General features: G+C 37.0%; 2 protein-coding genes across 2 annotated transcripts; one reads left to right on the top strand and one right to left on the bottom strand.

Moving 5' to 3' along the window:
- Window positions 1-157: 157 nt before the first annotated feature.
- Window positions 158-9,306, bottom strand: LOC141845248 (aladin). The gene is made up of 15 exons (XM_074733314.1): window positions 9,041-9,306; window positions 8,860-8,915; window positions 8,391-8,564; window positions 7,341-7,455; window positions 7,126-7,225; window positions 6,857-7,036; window positions 6,559-6,617; window positions 5,308-5,395; window positions 3,780-3,855; window positions 3,404-3,503; window positions 1,584-1,635; window positions 1,236-1,370; window positions 1,071-1,155; window positions 904-974; window positions 158-439 (listed from the first exon to the last, which is right to left on the bottom strand). Exons 1-14 carry the CDS (start codon window positions 9,096-9,098, stop codon window positions 912-914), a joined length of 1,341 nt encoding a protein of 446 aa, XP_074589415.1. The 5' UTR covers window positions 9,099-9,306; the 3' UTR covers window positions 158-439; window positions 904-911.
- Window positions 9,307-11,242: 1,936 nt separating this feature from the next.
- LOC141845249 (DDT domain-containing protein PTM-like) lies at window positions 11,243-20,495 on the top strand. The gene is made up of 13 exons (XM_074733315.1): window positions 11,243-11,532; window positions 11,604-12,470; window positions 12,577-13,236; window positions 13,717-13,904; window positions 13,995-14,180; window positions 14,306-15,018; window positions 17,169-17,457; window positions 17,551-17,675; window positions 17,766-18,235; window positions 18,320-18,348; window positions 18,444-18,929; window positions 19,024-20,095; window positions 20,214-20,495. The coding sequence occupies exons 2-12, from the start codon at window positions 11,653-11,655 to the stop codon at window positions 20,010-20,012; spliced, it is 4,953 nt and encodes a 1,650-aa protein (XP_074589416.1). The 5' UTR covers window positions 11,243-11,532; window positions 11,604-11,652; the 3' UTR covers window positions 20,013-20,095; window positions 20,214-20,495.

Below are 20,495 nucleotides of genomic sequence, written 5' to 3'. Positions count from 1 at the left end.
GACTGCAAACCCGATGATGTAATATCTCACGATCACGCGCAAATATATTAACCGATTTTGAAAAATCTCATTATTCATTTTTTTCACTAGTTACTTTTTATAATATATATATATATATATATATATATATATATATATCAGTAATAAGTTCGTCAAAGCAGAGACCATACAAGAGTCATAAAGATCTTTTTCGTCACTTGTCACATCACAACGATACTCCCTTGATACAATCGCCCTCTCAGAAGTGTCCACACATTTGAAATTTAAACCCAAAAAGCATTTTACTCGACCATTCGTTGGCAACTATAAGCTTTAGAAGAAAATTGTCCACATCATCCAGTTCTCTGCCAACAGAACGGACCTCAACGGAATATCATCTGCAACAGGGGGCCTCAATGGAACATCATCAGCACTCGGAACTCAAAGCTGGACTGTCCACCTAAGAAGGAAATGGACAGTACAATTGGACTAGTCAACTGAGCAACTAAACCACACAAATCGAACAATCACTAAGACATGCAAATATGGGAATGCAGAGTAACAGGAAACATAAACCTAATCGTAGACTTTCAAGACTGAGTTATAAAGCCTCGAGCAGATTGAAATTGCATCTTAATAGCACTAGTAAATGATAACCAAGCCAAAATTTGTTTATACAAATATCAAATTTGGATAGGATAGAAACATAGGAAATTTCGGTGTGCAATGTGAATGTTCATCATAAATATATCAGAATGCACCACGTCCAAATCTCAAATTAGGCTTGTCACATGAGGCAATTGGGATACAAATTGTGTTCATGATAAACTGAATCTTGTCACTGCTAATTTAACTCCACGGGAATTCATAAGTAAAAGTAAAAAGCAATTTAGCTATTTTGGCTGAGAGATGGCAGATATTTACCCTGATGATCAAAGAAGAATATGAGAACGAATAATGAGAGGATATGTGCAACACCATCCGCTGCTCCAGCACTGAAATCCACAGATTTAATATACAAGTACGCATCTCGAGGAGTGTGATCATTGATTAACAAACAGAAATGTACTGAAGATGGGGGAGGAACCTACCACAGACAGAATTGGCCCTTGCTTGAACTTGTGGAAAGCAAATGCAAGGGGCTTTGGCTTTTCACCTGGCCCTCTAATGAAGCCCCTGATTTGACAATTAATTTATATGCATTAGAGACTGGTGTAGAAATCATAGCAATAATGCTCCAAGTAGAGAGGACTAACACTAATGAAGCAGAGATAAGAGGTGTTGTCCTAGTGTCATATATAGCAATCAAACCATTGTACATTTCATCGCCATCTTTGAATGACAGTGCTAAGCGTTCTCCTGAAGCATCCCAGGCCATCTTCTCAATGCCTCTGCGAAAGAGTGCCAGAAGAGCATTAACAGACGATAGGCCATTTACAGCTAATGATGACACAATGCTATACCTAAACACTAAAGAAAAGAACCAAAAGCGAAGAGGTTGTAGTATGAAATACTTGGAAAATTGCAAATTTCACCAAGATTATATCATGGATCGAAGATTGCCAATCATAGTTAGTCATTAAAATGAAAGTAGCAAGTATTACCTGGCAGTCAAACTGGCTAATTCTGGCATCTCCAATGGAACAAGGTGTGCAGCTGAGATTAATGACACAAGAATAGAAAGATTCATTCACTAAATAGGAGATTATTTATGAATTAATGTAGAAGTATACCGAAGCCGTGCAGATAGTAAAGAATTCCTAATTGGATATATTATATAAAAATCCATTACTTTCAAAAGTTTTCCAAAATGATACAGAATCTCCCTGGAATGTTCAACAATAAACTACAAATATTGTCAAACAAGTTCTGCAGTTGCCTAATAACTTAGTAGCTAGGAGTATAGTGTGAAGGTTCTCCAAATTCATCCTTCGCAGGTCTGAATACGAAAAATTATTTTCAGAAACTGCACACACCCTAATACTGGTCAATTTCCTTAATTCTATCTAGTTGTAAATATTGGAGTCAGTCTCACCTAGTACAGACAAGGCAGACATCTTGCCTGAACAGCTACATCGATACTTGGACACTTCATCTACATATGTACTCATGTTGCTCATCTGACACTTTGCCACTAACACTATTTGTTGGATACAGACAATTCCATAACCATATGCTATTAGAAAATAGGGCATGGAATAACTAGATCCTTATCTGTGAACACTCCTACCAAGTCAAAGTGACATATAGATCAGACAATCTAAGGCTGGTTTTGAGAGCCATGAGCAAGATAGGTATACTTTACCCATGCCAACCTATTCGACCTCTTGTTCATTGTCGTAAAAAAGTGCATTGTTTGTATTCAGCAATATCTGTGACAATTTAAATCCATTGAGTCTTCTAATGAATTTTGAAAACTAACAGCCCCTTCCTCATCTTCATCTTCCTCTTCCTATTCTAGTCTTCTTTCTTTCTTCTTTCTTTTCTCTTCCTCCTCTCCCTCTTCCTGAACTTCTGGCACGGCAGGTCAGTGCTGATTATATCATATACTAATATGCATCAGAACTAAAGCAGTACCAGTTAGATAAGGGATGGAAACTACTACAGGTATTTTAAACCTTGCATAAGTTGTGACTCAGTGTTCCTCTTTTAACGTATTAAGTTTCACTGAATTAAGGGTGAGTTTGCTTCAACAGAAAGATAGGAGGGGATGGGGTGGAGGTGGGAAAGTTACACAAAATATGCACGAATAATGGAACTCCATGCATAATCCGTGAGCCTTTTCCTCTCCCTCTCCCCTAACTTCCCACCTTAGTATACCCAGCCTAAGACCAATAACCCAAAGTAAAGTAATTAGAATTTAGGATGCCCTTCTACAATCATCCAAAGAAAATAATTTATTTACTGAAATAATGTTTTGATTGAAATTTATTTATAATAGAGTAAAATTCTCAAAATGTACTCCTGTATGACATTATTGGGCTCTTGAATGAACACCAACAACAAAGAGACATCCCTCCATATCAGTATCAATTAGATAAAGAAATTTCCAACGAGTCAGCGAAGTGAACTTCCAAATATTTTTAGCTTAAAGAAGAGCAACCTATTATTCCCAATACCCAGAAGATCAACAACATAAACTGCAAGATTAACAACCTAGATGAGCCATCTAAAGAGCTGATAATTTTTAATCTAGATAGTACAACATACTCTTGAATAGCCTAGTCAACCCAGAAGAGATATGTTGAATAAAAAAACTTACATCATATTGACTTATAAAACACAAGAACATACAAAAATAACCTAGTCAACAGCAGAACTAATTCCACTAGTTGGTACAGTTAAAGACCGAGCCTATGGTCACCAAGAAAGACTATAGATGTTAGGAATAAGCTAAGATTCAAATGAGAAGCAGGTAACGTACCCAAAGAAGGCGGCTTTGATGCAAAGTGAATTGCACCTAAGGTTACAGATTCAGAGAATGAAATTAATATCACTCGTCCTTCAGGATCCCATGCAACTCCCTAAGATTTAACAAACAAAAGAGATGTGGGTTTGCTTAAGAATTGGTTTTTAGCCATCGGACGAAGGAGAAATATAAAGTAATGAAAATAATCATCTTTTTTTCCAAAAATTGAAGTGGCTATATGCAGAATGCATCTGGATAAAAAAAAAAAAAAAACCATCCCATACAATCATACGACTTCTCTGCTACTTCAGCAATTTTTCAAATAGGAGAAATACAGTAGAGTAATCAACAATTTGTTTAAAGGCTGAGGATTGTTAGTCAAATTACTTACTGTGACACATCCAGTGGTTGAAGACCAAGGTTCAGATGTCCAAGTAATCGTCTCCCAAAGGTAGAAAGTTCCATCACTGCATTGAGGGAACGAGTAAAAATACATTAATGCAAATGTCAATACTTAAATAATATCATTGTATCACCATTAGCTGTAAATGACCGCTAAAAATCATATGTTTATATTTGGTGTGCATATATGAATGCTACAAATTACAAAAGTCTTTTTTGTTTTGAACTAAGAATAGTTTATATTATTAATAAATCACAATTTTACAACATTTCTCTCTTTAATTTAGGATGAAAGGATTTGCACACTTTTTAAAGCCTTCAAGGTTGATGTGGCTACTTACATTTATGACAGATTAGTAAAATTTAAATCACAGTCAATTAATCTAATTAATTTTAATTATTTAAACAAAATAATATTTTATACTATTAATTAAATAAATAAATAATTGTAGTAAAAAATGGAATTAAATAATTCTTAAAATCATAAATAATTTAAATGTAATTATTTATTTTAATTAGATTACTGGGAGCACTGATCAGGAGAGTTGTTTCACACCTCCTCCCATAGCAACGACCACAGCAACAATAAATGTTGTTCGTTTCCTACTCAAGAATGCCTAAAGAACATAAAGGAAACCAAAAGATGAAGACAACGTCACTTGTCCTCCTTGAGAAGGCACCAACCTATCCACCTTCAATTTATCCAACACCGCACGACCACCAAATCCTTCATTGAGGTTCTCTTCCTCTCAAAATCACAAGGCTCCATTCTAGATCTAGATCTACACATTTGAACATCCATACTCCTGTCATTTGAGAAATATTCTCAAATAAAAAGAGGAGAAATCATCAAAACAAAGTGAGTCAACTCCAATTCAACCAATTTCTCCAATATCTCAACCAAATACTACCAATTATTCAAGACTTTTCTCCAATATGACATTGACTAATCAAGATTTCACAAATTCAGAGGGGTATCTAATTTCTAGCTCAAAATCAGATCGGCATTAGCCGATCCAGATCAGGATTTGCCCAATTTTGCCAACCATGAATGTAGAAGGGGAAGCATTCTTGTTATCCAAAGGCTTGCCCATAGGTTGCCAATTGAAGTGCCCACTAATAAAATGTTGAGGTCACTTGAGAGGGCAGGGCGCTGAGTCATGGGAGTAAAGGGAAGTAGATTAAGTTATGGGGGTTTTCTCTTCTTAACTATTTTGTTTATTCATTACTTTTTTATTTGTTTCAAGTGTTGCTGATGGACAATTGATCAGAAATAAAATTATTATGCTTAACATAGCATGTCATGTCACCACTTAACAGGAAATGGATGATAAATCCAACAATAGGAATTAGATAAGTAAGCTTAAAATAAAAAGGTGGGATAAAATTGGGAAAAAATTGTAGCTGTTAGGATAGCAACAACAACCAAACCCTATCCCAGTAGGTAGCTATTAGGATATTTTTAACAATTAACTGTAGATTATTAAGGAAAATGACAAGGATGCATCTGAGCATACAGCTTAGCAGTTAGAAAATAGTCTCCGCTTGGTGACCACTTCAGCATTGATAGTGGACCTAATCCACGTCGAATAGCAGTTCCTGCACCTACACATGTGGATTTCAGAAACAGCAGAAATTAGTTTAATAAGACTGCAGCTGTTATGAAGACAGATAACATCAAGAAAATAAGACTTGCTCCGCGTACTGTGTATGACAAATCTAAACTCACATTAGAAACACCAAAATCTAAGTTCTTTATGGTAATATGATAACTGAAATTCCCATGAGAAAAAAAAAAAGAAAAGTTCTGCCCAGCTGGAGAATGAAAATAGTTTGGACAAGTGATAGCATCAATATTACTTGAATCACTTGAGAAAAAAAAACTATTACTTGCACTATGTTCAAGAATTTATGCTAATACCATTATACCACTACATTCAAAATAGACTGCAACTAAGCACGCCACATGGTTACCATGATCGCAGCTCAGCATGGTTGATGCACCAAAATAAATCTACACTATTAAATATCTAGTTCAGCTAAACCTGCATGCAGTTTCTACCCAAAAGGCTAAAGATAGCAAGCACTCCATGAACCTGATGAAGTGTCATATTATTAGATTTCAAAACACAAATATCATTCACAAAAGTTTTTGGATTTCATTCTCAGCAAGATTTTGCCAGACCAGCAAGGTACCAAACTGGCTACATACCAGATTGGCACAATACCATACAGTACTGTCAACAAATATACCAAATAGTATAACACTCATGAGCAGGGCATTCCCAATGTAATACAAAACATAGTGGTCCATCTGCTTACAGTCAGTCATCTATTGGACCATTAAATATCATTCAAACCAAGGTCAAACAATTTTGTAAAATCCAAGGTCAAACAATTTTGACACACTCAACTGCATGGATGTGGGACCCACTGCATAATTTCATAATTTTTCATGTAGTGTATCATTGCAAAATAAGTACCTCAAAAACAATCAGTGAAGAAAAAATTGAAGCTGGTATTAAAAAGAAAGAAATCCAGATAAAAATTAGATTAAGTAGACATTCATTGGATAGTTTGCCTTAGGAAAGAACTGAACATCCAATTATTAGAAAATTAATTTAAAACAAATGCATATCATGTATTTCTTATATGCTTAATGAGCATAAAAATAATGAAGATTTGTTGCAATTTGCATGTAAGATCAGGTGAATTTAAACAATATAAATGCATAATCACAAAAAAACAAACAGACTGAATAGATTTACCTTGAGAAACATCCCATACTGTGAATGATGAACTGCCATATGAGGAAGAGGCCAGATATGTTCTATGATGTCAAGAATAAACCATCTAAAGATTACTATACTCTAGCAACTAAGTCATCCATTAAATGATTACACCATAGATGTACATAAATGCCGTATCAAGTATATTACAGAATCTTTTAATACTTCTATACAAGTTGAATTTTCAAATAGAACAGCTCTTATAATAAAGGAAATCTAAAAAACATCAACATCAGTCAATGTTAGGTTCAAGTTTCGATAGAAGAGAAAAGGATATCTCCCATTAGGGCTCCAAGAAAGTACACTTGTTAGTTCACTGTTAGAGCTTTGGAGAAAATCTACCAGTATCCATCGAACTCCAGGACCTCCAGAAACACTGTTAACAGAAGAGGTAATTTCATATCGAACAGATGCTGAATTGCCAGGGAAAGAAGCAGACCAAATGCAGATTCCACCACTGGAAAAGAAATGTTTGCACAAATTTAAATATAATGGAGTAGGCAAATAGATTAAATGAAAATGCACTAGGAAACTCGAATTCTGTACCTGCAACCAACAGCAAGCATCATGCCACTGTTTGGCCTCCATTCAAGTGTCTTGATATCTCTTTGAAATTCACTGGTTAACAAGCATGGATCTTTACCATCTGGCCACAAGAAGGTCATCTTTATGGAAGCATACAGATCAACCAATAGTAACATTTAATATATATATATATATATATATCTCCTGCTTCTCAAATAATGATCTCTAGAACTTACCTGAATGTTCATAATCCTTTACAGTTACTTGATTTTGCCCAGAGACAAATGCTAGATAATGCTTTTTTGGATGCCAACTTACTCTTTGTGTATCAATGTCTGCCAGCATATTCAACTAATAACCAATAGAAAAAAGAAAGCAAAGCAATATCAAATTTTAAAATAATTATATTTCACAGAGAATGTATTTGTATGGTAAGAATAAAATTGTTTAGGATATATTCTAGAATTGTCAAACAGCAAGATACGCACAACTAATATCCATTTTTCTCCATATTTCATGAAAGCCTTAGTTTGTTATCTTAAAAACTACGATCAAAGTTCTAGCAAAGCAAGAAACTATATCGTTGTAAGGGTGAATTGCAAGATCCGTGTCTAGTAAGGGCTCTAATGTCTCAGTGGATTAAAAATCACAATGACACCACATAAACTGTATATAAAATAGGTTTGCATTGACATTATTTGATATTTCTATTTTGTCAGAAAAAACAATTGAATCATCTGAGGTCCCTTATTCCCAAATAAAACAGAAAATGAATATGAGTTTCTCTTTGAATATATAGTTGTATGTGATTGTTTCCAAATTATACTAAATATTGCCATGACGAAAAAATTTCTTTTTGCTGATGAAGATAATTATACAGATCAGAGATACGGGCTAGATCACAAGGTGGGTTCAGATGAGTGGTTTCATCTAACAAAGACATAAACTACCAAAATACTTTTTTGAGCAAGTCCAGGAGGTCATCCTGTCTCTCTTGTTGAATTAGAACAATTAAGGGTTTGTGAACAATGGACACAACTAACCGTAATAAAAGAAGAATCAGGAATGTGAAAAGTTATCACTAAGTTGATGTATTATAAGACAAGAATGAGAACATTCCTTGAAGTTACTTTTTATGAGATTCCCACTTAACAATAAGACATCATATGCTTGGTCTTGTTCTTACCCTTGCTTATTTAGCTTAAGTGGATGTGCATGTTTGTTCTTTGTATTGATCAGATATCTGTGATTGGATTACTAACAAAAAATTCAGAAAGAGGTAGTACCATTGTTGAGTATCTAACTTCATTTGGGAAGAAAATACGATTAGTGTACTCAGCCACAATTTCCTTCAAACGAGCAAAACCCCCTGTTGGAGCAGCATCACTTGGTTCCTGTCCTGTTACTTGCTCTACATTGGAGGCTTCGAGTTGGAAAGGAACCGGACTAAATATCACTCCCTAGTGAAAAGGATGTTACAAAAGGTTACCAAATTCAGCCTCAGATAGCATCTAAACTTCATCAGAGTTGCAAAATGGTAAAGATAAGAGAGAGGAAAAAGCAAACTAGTCAACGGTAGTTCTATGATCTTAATCTTTTTCGGTGGAATATTTGACTTCAATCTAATGAGGTTGTTCCAAAAAGAAAAATATCTACGTTATTAATATCCATGAGTTCTTATCAGCAAATGAATCGGTAGTTTGAAAACAAAGGGAAAATAACTATATATTGAGGGTTGTTACTAAGAAAACTTACCAAAATTTTGCCATAAGTGTCCTTGGCCAGTTCATCCGAAAGACTCTCAGCAGTTACTATGCGACAGAAAAACATAAAAGGACCAGAAAGCATTAATTTCTTAATAGATGATCAAAATTAAGTAGGCAAGTAGAAATAAACGAAACCCCAAATCGAGAGAAGAGGGATGAGGGTTCCGTACTGATATCACGGTTAATCTCACAGAGAGTGACCACTCCTGGCTGCGGAAAGCTCGGCATTCCGTGGTGCTCTTGGGAATATATACACCCTAGAACGAGAAGGAAAATTTAAAAGAAGAAAACTCCCGCTCGAATTAGGGATCTGCTGAGGCCGCGGCTGCTCCGTCGTAAGGCTTCGCGAGAAGCAGGAACCAAAGTAGTATCCTTCGGGAACAGCAACCGCCACCGGTGACCGGCGACGGTGGAGTTGGTCCGCTGAAGGTGTGCAGGCGACGACGGCGGCGGCTGATGGGAGAGGTTAGAAGTCATCGCGGAGTAACACTCCGTCGAATAAATAGAGCGTCAAAACAACAGCAGTGGAACGGCGAGCCAGACAGAGGTCGAGCCCGACTAATCTCTCAAAATTTTATTAGAGAATTATTTCCAATTTTCTTTTTTTTATTTATTTTTTAAATATATAAATGTGTATATTTATATATCATTCACCTTTAATAAATTAACAGGTGTCAAAAAGACAAAAGGCTATGTATTTATTACATTTTTGCTTAAATTTTTAAGATTATTTATTGAAGAGTTTTCAGTTTTAATTTCTAATTTCTATATTTTAAGAAAAAAATATTGGAAAATAAAATAAGAAAATGAAAACAATATGACACTAAATTTACATCAAATTAATATTATTGCACCCGATTGACTTTCTAAATCTTTATTTTCCAATTTTACATTTTTTAAATTGATCAAAAATCATCTATTCATTAAATTTATTCATATTCTTTTTTTTTAAATTTAGATTCTTAATAAAAAGCTAAAAATTAGATTATTGATAAATTTTTTTATTGTAACCTTGAATATCCCTGTTGTTCAATCTATATATATATTTCGTGTCACCTAAATGGATTTCTTAATTAATTAATTTAATCATGATTAATTTCAAAAATACTTAAATTGATTTTATCATTTATGATTTCACATAGTATGTATTAAGAGGGTATAATCTTAAATAATTTTAATAATTTATTATTTTCTTTCTCCTAATCTTTAGAAAAACATTCTAATAACATCACATAGTTATAATTTTTTTTATAATTCAAATATCAAACAAATGGTTTAATATTATAAAATTTTCAAATTCATTAAGCGTAATATATCTAGAAAATTTATCTCACCTCTTACTGTCATATTATAAAATTATGAATGCTTAATGTGATATGGATTGAGTGAAGCTATAATTTATGAATGTTGAATGCGATCGTACAAAACCGTTGGATGGAGAATTCTACCTCTTGAGTGACATTATAATTGTGGAAACCTAATTTTAATTTTTTTTTTCATATTAAACAACATGGCGTTCTCCTGTCTGTTGTAACAAATGAAGTAGTGGAAAGGGAGACATTTGTTGCTTGAGGTTTCGAGTTCGAATCCTCTTAGCAACATATATTTGTTGACTGAGGTGCTGTACGATTCATGTGTTAGCTCGCCTAAAGTGCTATTTCGGCAGTATGCTCTTATCAACCTAGTGGTACCATGCCTCCAAAAAATCCTTTAGGGGATTTTCTGATATGGGGTCGTTTCGGCGGTGGAGTCGGTCACTATAAAAAGTTTACCCACTACAGTTTTGTCCCCGGGGCAATGGTGCAACGGTATGACATCCGGGTTGTAACTCAGGGACCCGCGGTTCGATCTCCAGCTACGGCGTATTTGCAGGAATTTTCCTCCAAATGGGGAACGCAATCAAAAGATGTTGGCCATCTGGATTGACCGCCGTATGTGCTTCCCGATTTACCCTAGTGGTCGGTGGGAAATTTTCATGGGATTGAACCGACCACCCAGAGATGTGGCTAATGGAATTATCATTTTTTAACAAATTAAGTAGCCGTTGTTTTCCTCCGAGTCGTCGATCTCCGAATTTGAATTTTTGAAGGACGGCGGTTTACTAGCTGGTAGAGCGCAGCGGCCCGACGGGCTCGCAATTGCGGTTGGGGTTGGGTTAGTGGTAAAATCGTCCGTGAACCGAGTGGAGCCCGCCGGAATGGTTACGCGTGTGCGTGGCTCGGCCGAGTCACCGAGTGGGTGGACCGGAGCGAGTTTTCGAACCCGCTCAACCATGGCGGTAACCATGGTGGCGTCACGGCCCTCTATCTCCACCTTTTTGGTCCTAAGAAAATCTAGGGCACAGCGAGGTGCTCCCCTCTGCCGCAGCCGCTCCTCGATCGGCGTCTCTGAACCCTCGCTCCGCCCCTCGGGCTTCCTCCGTTGCATAGATCGAACTACTCTCTGGGCCTCTCGCTTTCGCTCCGTCGACGCTGAGATCGAAGAAGACGTGGAAAGGGTGACGAGGGCGTCGTGCGAGAGGGAAGCGTTTGACGTGCGTCTATCTTCTAGTTTCTGGCATCTTGTCATCCTTGGCACTGCCTGCTTTAGGACGTGGTGCAAAGTTTGAACTTGGGCTTTTCAGGCCTCTTCAGTTCGCTCTCCATGTTCGTCTAGGGTTTCTGTACGTAGTCTTCCCTTTTATTTATTATTTATTTTTATGGTTGTTCTAATTGAGACTCTTCTCTCTTGTAGTATGCAATTGAAGGGCATCTTTAGTTAGTTCTATTCTCTACTTTGCACAATGGGGTCGGTTGTTATGGACATTGATCCAGAAGAGAACATGGAGGCACAGAACACCACTAAAGAGCCGATTGACCCGCTATCCGACGTTTGCAAGACTGAGGAGGAGGTCTCTGGTGTAAATGCTGCTGCTATTGTCGGTAGCTATGTGAGCAAGGTGATTTCTGGAGTCAAGAAACCACTTGTTGGTAAGGTCGCATCTTATGACCATGAAAATAGATTGTGCTCTGTTGTCTATGAAGATGGGACTCGGGAGGATTTGGATTCTTGCTTACTTTCCAAGATTATAGCCGCTGAGGATGGCAGTACTAGCTCCGATTTGAATATTAGCTGTAAGAAGAGGAAGCTCGACCTTCTGGTATCTTCTGGTTCCACCGAGCCAAATATGTCTTCTCCAGGGAAGGGGTCTATGAATAATGTGCCTAATGCTTCTGGTGGAAGTGGGACTTCTTCCGAGAGGTTGGACTCAGAACTCTCTGAAGATGCTAACTCTTCTAATAATTCTCCTGATTATATGCAGGCTTCTTGTTCAGTTGCATCAGCAGAATGTCAGATTTTAGATTTGCCTCCATCTTCGGGCGACATTGCTATTCCTGAGGAGTCAATCAGCTATTTATTCTCTGTATATGGATTTTTAAGATCATTTAGTGTTCAATTGTATTTATCTCCCTTTGGAATGGACGATTTTGTTGGATCCCTTAATTGTATGGTTCAGAATTCTTTGTTGGATGCCATTCATCTACAACTATTGCGTGCCTTGAGGCGTCATATTCAAGTTCTTTCTTCTGAGGGATTGGAGCTTGCCTCTAGATGCTTAAGGTTGTTTTCTCTTGTATACTTGTTGTTTTATTTATTTTTGTATGCAGCTTGTAGTTTGTTTTCTTAGGATGCCACACTCATATTTTTCACTTTCCTCAAAATTCAGATACTATGACTGGAGTTTGCTTGATGCATTGACATGGCCAGCTTTTGTCACTGAATATCTCTACCTAATGGGATATATGAGAAGTCTGGAAGGGAAAGGATATGGCACCATATTGTCACATGGTGAATATTACAGACTTCCTGTCACTGCAAAACTCAAAATTTTGCAAATACTATGCGATGATGCAATAGAGTCTGCAGAAATCAGAACTGAACTTGAAATGCGTGAGGACTTGGAGGATGATGAAGAAGACAACCTTGATCTTAGCCATCCTTTTGACAGTGGCCCATGCAATGTGCGATCTAGATCTTCCAGAATTTCTGCTAAGGTGCCAGCTGCACAAATAACAACTTTGAAAATAACAGAATCTGAAGCAGACACATCCACTGGTAATATAGATGGCAACAGTGATGAATGTCAGCTATGTGGAATGGATGGCACTTTGATTTGTTGTGATGGGTGCCCCTCTGCATACCATTCTAGGTGTATTGGTCTGAATAAAGCTTTTCTACCTGCTGGGCAGTGGTTTTGTCCAGAATGTGTGGTTGACAAGAATTGTCCTGCATCTATCAAAGTTGGAAGGGGAATTAAAGGAGCTGAATATTTTGGAACTGATGTGTGTGGACGAATATTCCTGGCCTCTTGCAATTACTTGCTTGTGTAAGATGTTTCACCTGCAGCAATAGTATATTAACATAACCATTAATTTTACCTATAAAATGTTATTCGATTACTGATAGTAAGTGCATGGTAACACAAAAAATACCTGATGAAGCCAATCGTCAGTTCGAATTAAAGTTCTCTTCCGATGTATTTTTGAGCATATTCCTAACTTTTTCTACCATTGTTTCTATTTGAGCTTGTTTATGCCACATTCCTCGCTTATTTCAAGGTGCATATACTTGAGTTTGGTCTTATTTATGTATAAATTTTCTCATGTTTCACAAGCCACAAATGTTTGTGACACTTGGGCATATATTGGCTACTTTTTATTACCAACAAGTAGGTTTAGAATCTTAGGAAGTTTCTAATGTTTTTCTTTTGAACTTATAATCAATCTGTATGTCTGTTTGCAACATTGCTAGTTAGATTCGTCAGTTGCTAGATTTCCTATTTGATGGTGTTGAAATAATACTGCAGGATTGGTACAGTTTTGGATGCAGATCCATTCTGTAGATACTACAACAAAGCTGATATCAACAAGGTGTTAAGCTTGCTGTCCTCAGTTAGGGATAAGGCATCATCATATGCTCATATCTGTGATGGAATTTTAAAATTTTGGGAGATTCCAGCAAACAGTTTGGAGGCTGGACAAGCTAAACCCATGGGTAATTATTATAATCTAGTTAAAAATAAACTTCTTATTTGATCTTCTATATTATCCTGAATTCTAAATTAATATATTTATCAATATACAGAGGGGAACAATGTGTGTGCAGACAGAGAGAGCAGTTCTGATATGGAAGCTAGATCCAACACTTCTGTGTTGAACTCAATAACACAGTCCAGGTTCCCAGACATGCAAGAACTTGATACAACAAAACGAAATGTTGCTATAAGGAAGACAGAATTAACTTCACTTGAAACCCTGTCATATCTCAATGGTGAGCAATTTTCTCTAGAAGTTAGTACTGAGAATGTCCTCCATTTTTTTTTTTCACAATGTCCAGTAAGCAATTTGACAAAGTATCTATTTTGACGATTATGTCATCCTTAAAATTGCCATCAGGTACTCATAGATTAACAACACCTGACATTTCAAGTTGCATTTCAACAAATGAAAGTTTAACGTGTAGGGGAGATTCTGGTACTTCCCATGTCTTCAACAAGAGTTATGCAGTTGGGTTATCTGATGGAAGCAGGTACGGGGTTCAGATCAGGAATGATAAGACTAGAAATGGTAGAGCTTCCTTCAACCCTCAAGTTTATGGGAACCAGTATATTCATGGAGATGTTGCTGCATCAGCTGCAGCAAATTTAGCTGTTCTTAGTACAGAAGAGAAGCGATTTTCTGAAGCTCATGTTTCTTCCAATTCGCGGAAAACTCCGGTGGCAATCATTTCATTGCAAATGAAAGCATTTTCTGAAGCTACAATGTACTTTTTGTGGCCATCCTTTGAGAAGAAACTTTTGGATGTCCCGAGAGAAAGATGTGGATGGTGCATTGCATGTAAAGGTTCAATTACAAACAGAAAAGGGTGCTTCTTGAATTTAGCTGCTGCAAATGCCCTAAAAGGCTTTGCAAGAAATAATACTGGACTTCGTCCAACTAAGCATTGTGAAACTCACTTCCCTACCATTGCAGCATATGTAGCAAACATGGAAGAGACACTGCATGGCCTCATTGGTGGGTTATTGCTAGATGCAGACTATAATCTACAATGGCGTAGAAAAATCCGAGAAGCCTCTAGTTGTAGAATCTTGAAAATCCTATTGCTCGAAGTGAGTTTACTATTTTTTTAATTTCCTTATATTACTATTATGTCTTCATTCTCTTGCCAAAGCAATAAGAAATCCTCTAGTGCTCTTATATTGAAGCCAAGAATTGCTCTTTAAGTTATGATAATTGATTATTTCAAATGGTTATTATATTTTTAATTAACCAATATGTAATATACCATCCACTAAAAGATGCCAACGCCAAAATGTTGGAAAATTACTCTAGAATAATATTTTGCCCATGACAAACAACAACCTCAACCATCAAATTTCCCACTTAGCCAGGAAGATCTTTATATCAGAGATAGTCAAGGAATGGTGTAGAGCTGAATGATGCAGTGGTTTTTTGTCATTCATTGCCTTCTCTTATGGTGTCCTGAAAATATAGCCAGGAAGATATTTATATCAGAGATATAGTCAAGGAATGGTGTAGAGCTGAATGATGCAGTGGTTCTTGGTCAATCATTGCCTTCTCTCATGGTGTCCTGAAAATATTAATGAGCTTCTGGTGTAGCACCCTAGGGTCTAAATTTGAGGATGAAACTTAAAATATGATGTTTCTGTTTAATTATCATGGTTCTGTTAACTTGGGTGACTGAGTTACTGACATAAGTAGGTTTAGCTAAATAAATAATCAAATTTCAATGTCTTCTAATTTTGGTTAAGATGTAGCAGTAAGTTGCTTTGACAGTTTTAGTCTTGGGTCTCTTTGGCATCTGCATTCTGCTGAATAAATTCATCTAGCTGTTGAGTGTCATTGACGACGTTAATTCAATTACTGCATTCTGACCATTGCAACTTGCATCTGGCTTGCACTATTAGACAGAATCCATCTCCCACATGCATTAGCAATGAAAAAGCATGGCCTGCCAAATTATGGATCGAATGACTTCATTCTTGCCAATCGACGTTGGAGAAGCTCGACATACCTTCCAAATACTTTTTGTGGCAATATTTGATCTTGCATAACTATTTTAGTTTACATATCCATGTATCCTTTGGGCTTCTACCTACCACGACAGTCCTTAAGGGCCTATTTCAGTTTATGCCTCTATAGGTAGCATTTGCCTTGTCTACCCGAGCCACCTTGAGGAATATCCAATTTTACGCAGAATGTTGACCTGCTAGTTTCGATAAGATCAGATGACTTGTTTTGAAGGCCATATCCTAGGATTTATTGACTAGATGGCTTTTGGCTGCTTGAAGGTCTTGGCTGTTCTGTTGCAGAGTGATCATCTCTGTTTTAGGTATAAGGAGACACAGAGAGCAGTAAGAGAGGTGGTATGTCAATGGAAGAATGTTCTGCATTGAATTTTATATGGACTAATAAAAGTATAAAACCCAACTGGATGGATAGAACATTTGCAAAACAAACGAATCCAAAATTTCCATGCTTATGTTGCTGCCAATAGTTCATACAGGTGCCTAGTTGCCCAGTAAACTCGCTAGGCTCTCATCATTAATTTAATTTTGAGAAGATAAGAATTTTGGTCGATACAATTTCCTATCTGTTATTTGTTTTTTTTTATTCTCATCTTGAACTAATCTTCTTGGAATTGCTAATAACTCAGAACTCTCTTAATTTGGAAATGGCATTATGTGATTTTGTGGGATTGTGTCTTGAATTGGGAATGGACTTTGGAACTTGGGTTTGTATTTTTTTTTTGTTGATTATGCTTTCTCTAGTCTCCAAAAATGTGTTTATAGGTGCAGGATACTGGAAATTTCTTGCCGACTTAAAATGCAACATGTGTTTTCTTGGTTCGGATGAGTGAATGCAGAAGTGCTTTATGACTGAAATGTGGATGCTTTTTTTTTTCCGCACATTTTCCCTAAAAGTTTGCTAACTGATCCTAATTGTTGGAACTCAAAGCATATTGTTGGTTTTTTCCTAATAGATCTCTAGTGCCACCACAATTTTACTTAGACCACATGGTTGGTGTAAGATCTTTATATAGAGATCAATAACTCTATGTTGCTGTCCCTAAAATAGTTGTAGCCACTTTGCTATTGTTGTTGGATTTTGGATACTTTGCATTCTTGACATTTCATTTAAACTTGTTCATCCAAGGGTTTCTGTCTATTATTGTCGTGAACCTATTTTCTGGAGTATCAAACTTGAATAAGAAATGTTTTTTGACCTTCTGATGCAGCTTGAGCAGAGTATTCGTTCAATTGCCTTTTCTGGAACCTGGTTCAAACTGCTGAGTGATGGGCTACTCAAGTTTCCTGCTACAACAATTTCTACATCTCTCAATGGGCCAAGTCAAAAGCGTGGGCCGGGAAGGCGGAGCAAGAAACAATTAGCATCTGAATCTGCACTGGCATCATCAGAGAGTAGCTCGAAAGATGTGCAATGGTGGCGCGGGGGGAAGCTCTCAAAGGTTGTTCTTCAGACTGAGACTCTTCCCAGTTCTTTGGTCAAAAAAGCAGCTCGTCAAGGTAAAATTAATCTGCAAAGGTTCTTTTCTCTATTAATTCCCTGATATTCTTTAAGGATACTTCCAATTACCTCTGAAACATGTGTCAAGATAGGTGGCTTTAAAAAGATACCAGATATTTGTTATTCTGAAAGTCTTGAGCTTCCTAGAAGAAGCCGCCAATTTGCTTGGAGAGCTGCTGTTCAAATGTGCAAAAACACCTCTCAGCTTGCTCTACAAGTTCGTTCTACATCTTATTGTTATCTGAGTTTTTGTTATTTCTCTCTTCTTTTTTTGGCAAACTTTTTATTTCTGGCTTGGGATTATCAGGTTAGATACTTGGATGCTCATATAAGATGGAAAGATCTTGTTCCTCCAGAGCAAGCCAATTTAGATGGGAAGGGTTTAGATGGGGATGCCTCAGCTTTCAGAAATGTAGTCATATGTGATAAGCGGTCTATTGAAAATAAGATAATATATGCCCTTATTTTCTCTAGCCAGAAGCATATCCCTTTACGTGTAATGAAGAATGTTTTGGAAAAGGAAAGTATTGACAGCGAAAATAGCAAATTCTGGTTCTCTGAAAATCATGTACCATTATCTTTGATCAAAGACTACGAAGAGAAAATTCATGAGAAACTGTTGCCTGGTTCAGCTGCATTAGGTTTACATGCTCGACCAAAGTTTCAGGAAAAGCAACTAAAATTTCGGCGGAGAGATGTATTTTATTATCTATTACACAAAGGAGACAAACCTAGCAACAGTTCGTGTGCCTCATGCAAAGGAGATGTTAATTTAAGGTAGTTTAAATCTTGAGTTAGTTTTCAAGCTAAATAAATTATTAACCGCCAACTTACTTTATTCTTTTTCCCATTGAATTAAAGGGACGCTAGCACATGCAGTATTTGCCAAGGTATGAAAATGCTGAGATCCTACATCTTTTAAATTCTGTGAAATTTGAAATTGCCAATGGATAAAAAAGGGATTTATTTCTTTGTAAATTTTTAGGTAAATGTCATAAGGATTGTACACTACCCTTGATTGATCGCACAGGATCCTCTTTAGCTTTCAATATCACATGCAGAATATGCTATCATGATAAGACTGCAGCTCTTAATGCAAGTCGTATGGAGATCCGTAACACTCATCTTTCTAAAGGAATTCAAGATCAGTCTCTTCCTCATAAGAAAACAATGCTTCCAATGACAGCACTCAACACTGTTGGATCTACTGGTAAGGCGGTGGTTCAAGGAAAAAATGTACTAGTTCCTAGTTCTAAGAAAGAAGGCAAGAGTAAGCGAGCAACAACTAGTACATATGGTCTCATTTGGAAGCGGAAGAATGGGAATGACAATGGTGGTCAGGATTTCAGACTGGTAAATATTGTTCTGAGAAAAACAGAAGGCATAGATTCCTCGAGAAAACCAACTTGTTGCCTTTGCAATGCTCCTTACAGATCTGATCTGATGTACATTCGCTGTGAGAAGTGCCTAAGTAAGCGTACAATAACTAGTATAATCTATTATTATATATATAATTTTGATCTTACAATGAACCTTTACGGAGCTACTGTTCTTTATATTTGCAGATTGGTACCATGCAGATGCTTTGGAACTTGAGGAAGCCCAAATCTTTGATCTTGTTGGGTTCAAATGCTGCAGATGCCGAAGAAAAGCCTCCCGCAAGTGCCCGTACAGTAACCCTGACTCTAGGAAACCTGAGCCAAACTTTGTACAAATTAGAAATAGACTTGAAGGGACCATGCTAGACAATTCTACATTAGCACACCGATCTATTGCTGCCTCTTCTGTTGCAAAGGAAGGTTTATCTGTCATTAATGGTGATCTTCTGCCTCGTTCCTCTGGAATTGTTGAGCAAATGCAAACAATGGAAGCTTCAGTTCACCTGAGTACGCCTAAACCAGAGCACAATAGCCAGCAAAAATTGACTGTCAGAAGACCCCACATGACTGCCACGACGGATTTATGTTCTGTCAGTCAGTCTCCGGCAAGGAATAACATTGAATGTGAAATAGATGACTATACCTTCTCTGTGACAAATGACGAAAATTTTGCCAACTCTTCTGAAATGGTAACATCATTTGATTATCAAGACAGTGCAAGTGGTGGAGCTGTTTCCTTTAATGATATTAATTATGATGACCAATGGAATGATCAAATGTACGAAGACGACGAGAACTATGAACCACAAACCTATTTCTCATTCACAGAGCTGTTGGCATCTGAGAATGATCGAACAGATGTATCCGATGACCCTACTACTGCAGGAGGTACTGGTTGCCTGTCAGGTTGCGGCAAGATTGGATCGCATGAAGAACTTGCATATGATGAGTTAGGGCCGCAAGGGGTGAATTTAGCCGAGGAAGATATGGAAAACAAAGGAAGTGCAGTTCATAATCTGTTATGTAACATTTGTAAGCTCGATGAACCGCCTGCTGATCTTCTCTGTGAGGTTTGTGGGCAGCTCATTCATTCACACTGTTCTCCTTGGGTCGGGGATGAAGAGCCTTCTGGCAGTGCCAATTGGAGATGTGGAAGATGTCGAGATTGGCGCTAGAAGAAATGAATACCTTATGCTGGTTCTGTTGAAGCCCATACCTTGTTGGTTTTTCTGGACATGGTCAGATAACTCCAGCAAAGGTAACTTGCGTTATGCGCCAAACTCATACCAGATGTCTTAGTTATTGCTCATACAATATGTCATATAAAGTCTTATTCATTGCTCATATGAAGTACTATACCATTTGCCAACATGCAGTTTTTGGCCAACAACTTGCCTGGTAGGTGATCTTTTCGCTTTGTGGATAATGAATCTGAAAGGGTGACTGGACAGGGAAAGCTGGATGTCTTTGTAGTAGTGGTAGTAGTAGTAGTAGTACATCTCATAAATTTTTTTGTTACAGTGTACTCTGTAGGTGCAAACTACGTACCTGAGAGAAAAAGAGAAGAAGAAATACGAAATCATTTTATCTTAGCTCAAACATTTGAGTTGTGTTCTTTCTTCCTTATGCTAGTGAACTTAATTGTGTTTTCTGTGCAA

Source organism: Curcuma longa, chromosome 14, assembly GCF_044706935.1.
Source record: "Curcuma longa cultivar G26 ecotype Majalengka, Jawa Barat chromosome 14, ITB_CL_G26_1.1, whole genome shotgun sequence".
Taxonomy (NCBI): domain Eukaryota; kingdom Viridiplantae; phylum Streptophyta; class Magnoliopsida; order Zingiberales; family Zingiberaceae; genus Curcuma; species Curcuma longa.
The sequence above is the reverse complement of the archived record's forward strand: the minus strand, read 5'-3'. Positions and strand labels throughout refer to the sequence as shown.

Excerpts from the sequence above, each read along its gene's own strand:
- LOC141845248 (XM_074733314.1), bottom strand. The coding sequence starts at position 9,098 with ATGCCGAGCTTTCCGCAGCCAGGAGTGGTCACTCTCTGTGAGATTAAC. Across the intron at positions 7,226-7,340 it reads AAAGGATTATGAACATTCAG|ATGGTAAAGATCCATGCTTG; the intron begins GTAAGTTCTAGA and ends TCTTGTGGCCAG. Across the intron at positions 1,636-3,403 it reads ATCAAAGCCGCCTTCTTTGG|CTGCACACCTTGTTCCATTG; the intron begins GTACGTTACCTG and ends CATTAATCTCAG.
- LOC141845249 (XM_074733315.1), top strand. The coding sequence starts at position 11,653 with ATGGGGTCGGTTGTTATGGACATTGATCCAGAAGAGAACATGGAGGCA. Across the intron at positions 12,471-12,576 it reads CTTGCCTCTAGATGCTTAAG|ATACTATGACTGGAGTTTGC; the intron begins GTTGTTTTCTCT and ends CTCAAAATTCAG. Across the intron at positions 13,237-13,716 it reads TCTTGCAATTACTTGCTTGT|GATTGGTACAGTTTTGGATG; the intron begins GTAAGATGTTTC and ends ATAATACTGCAG.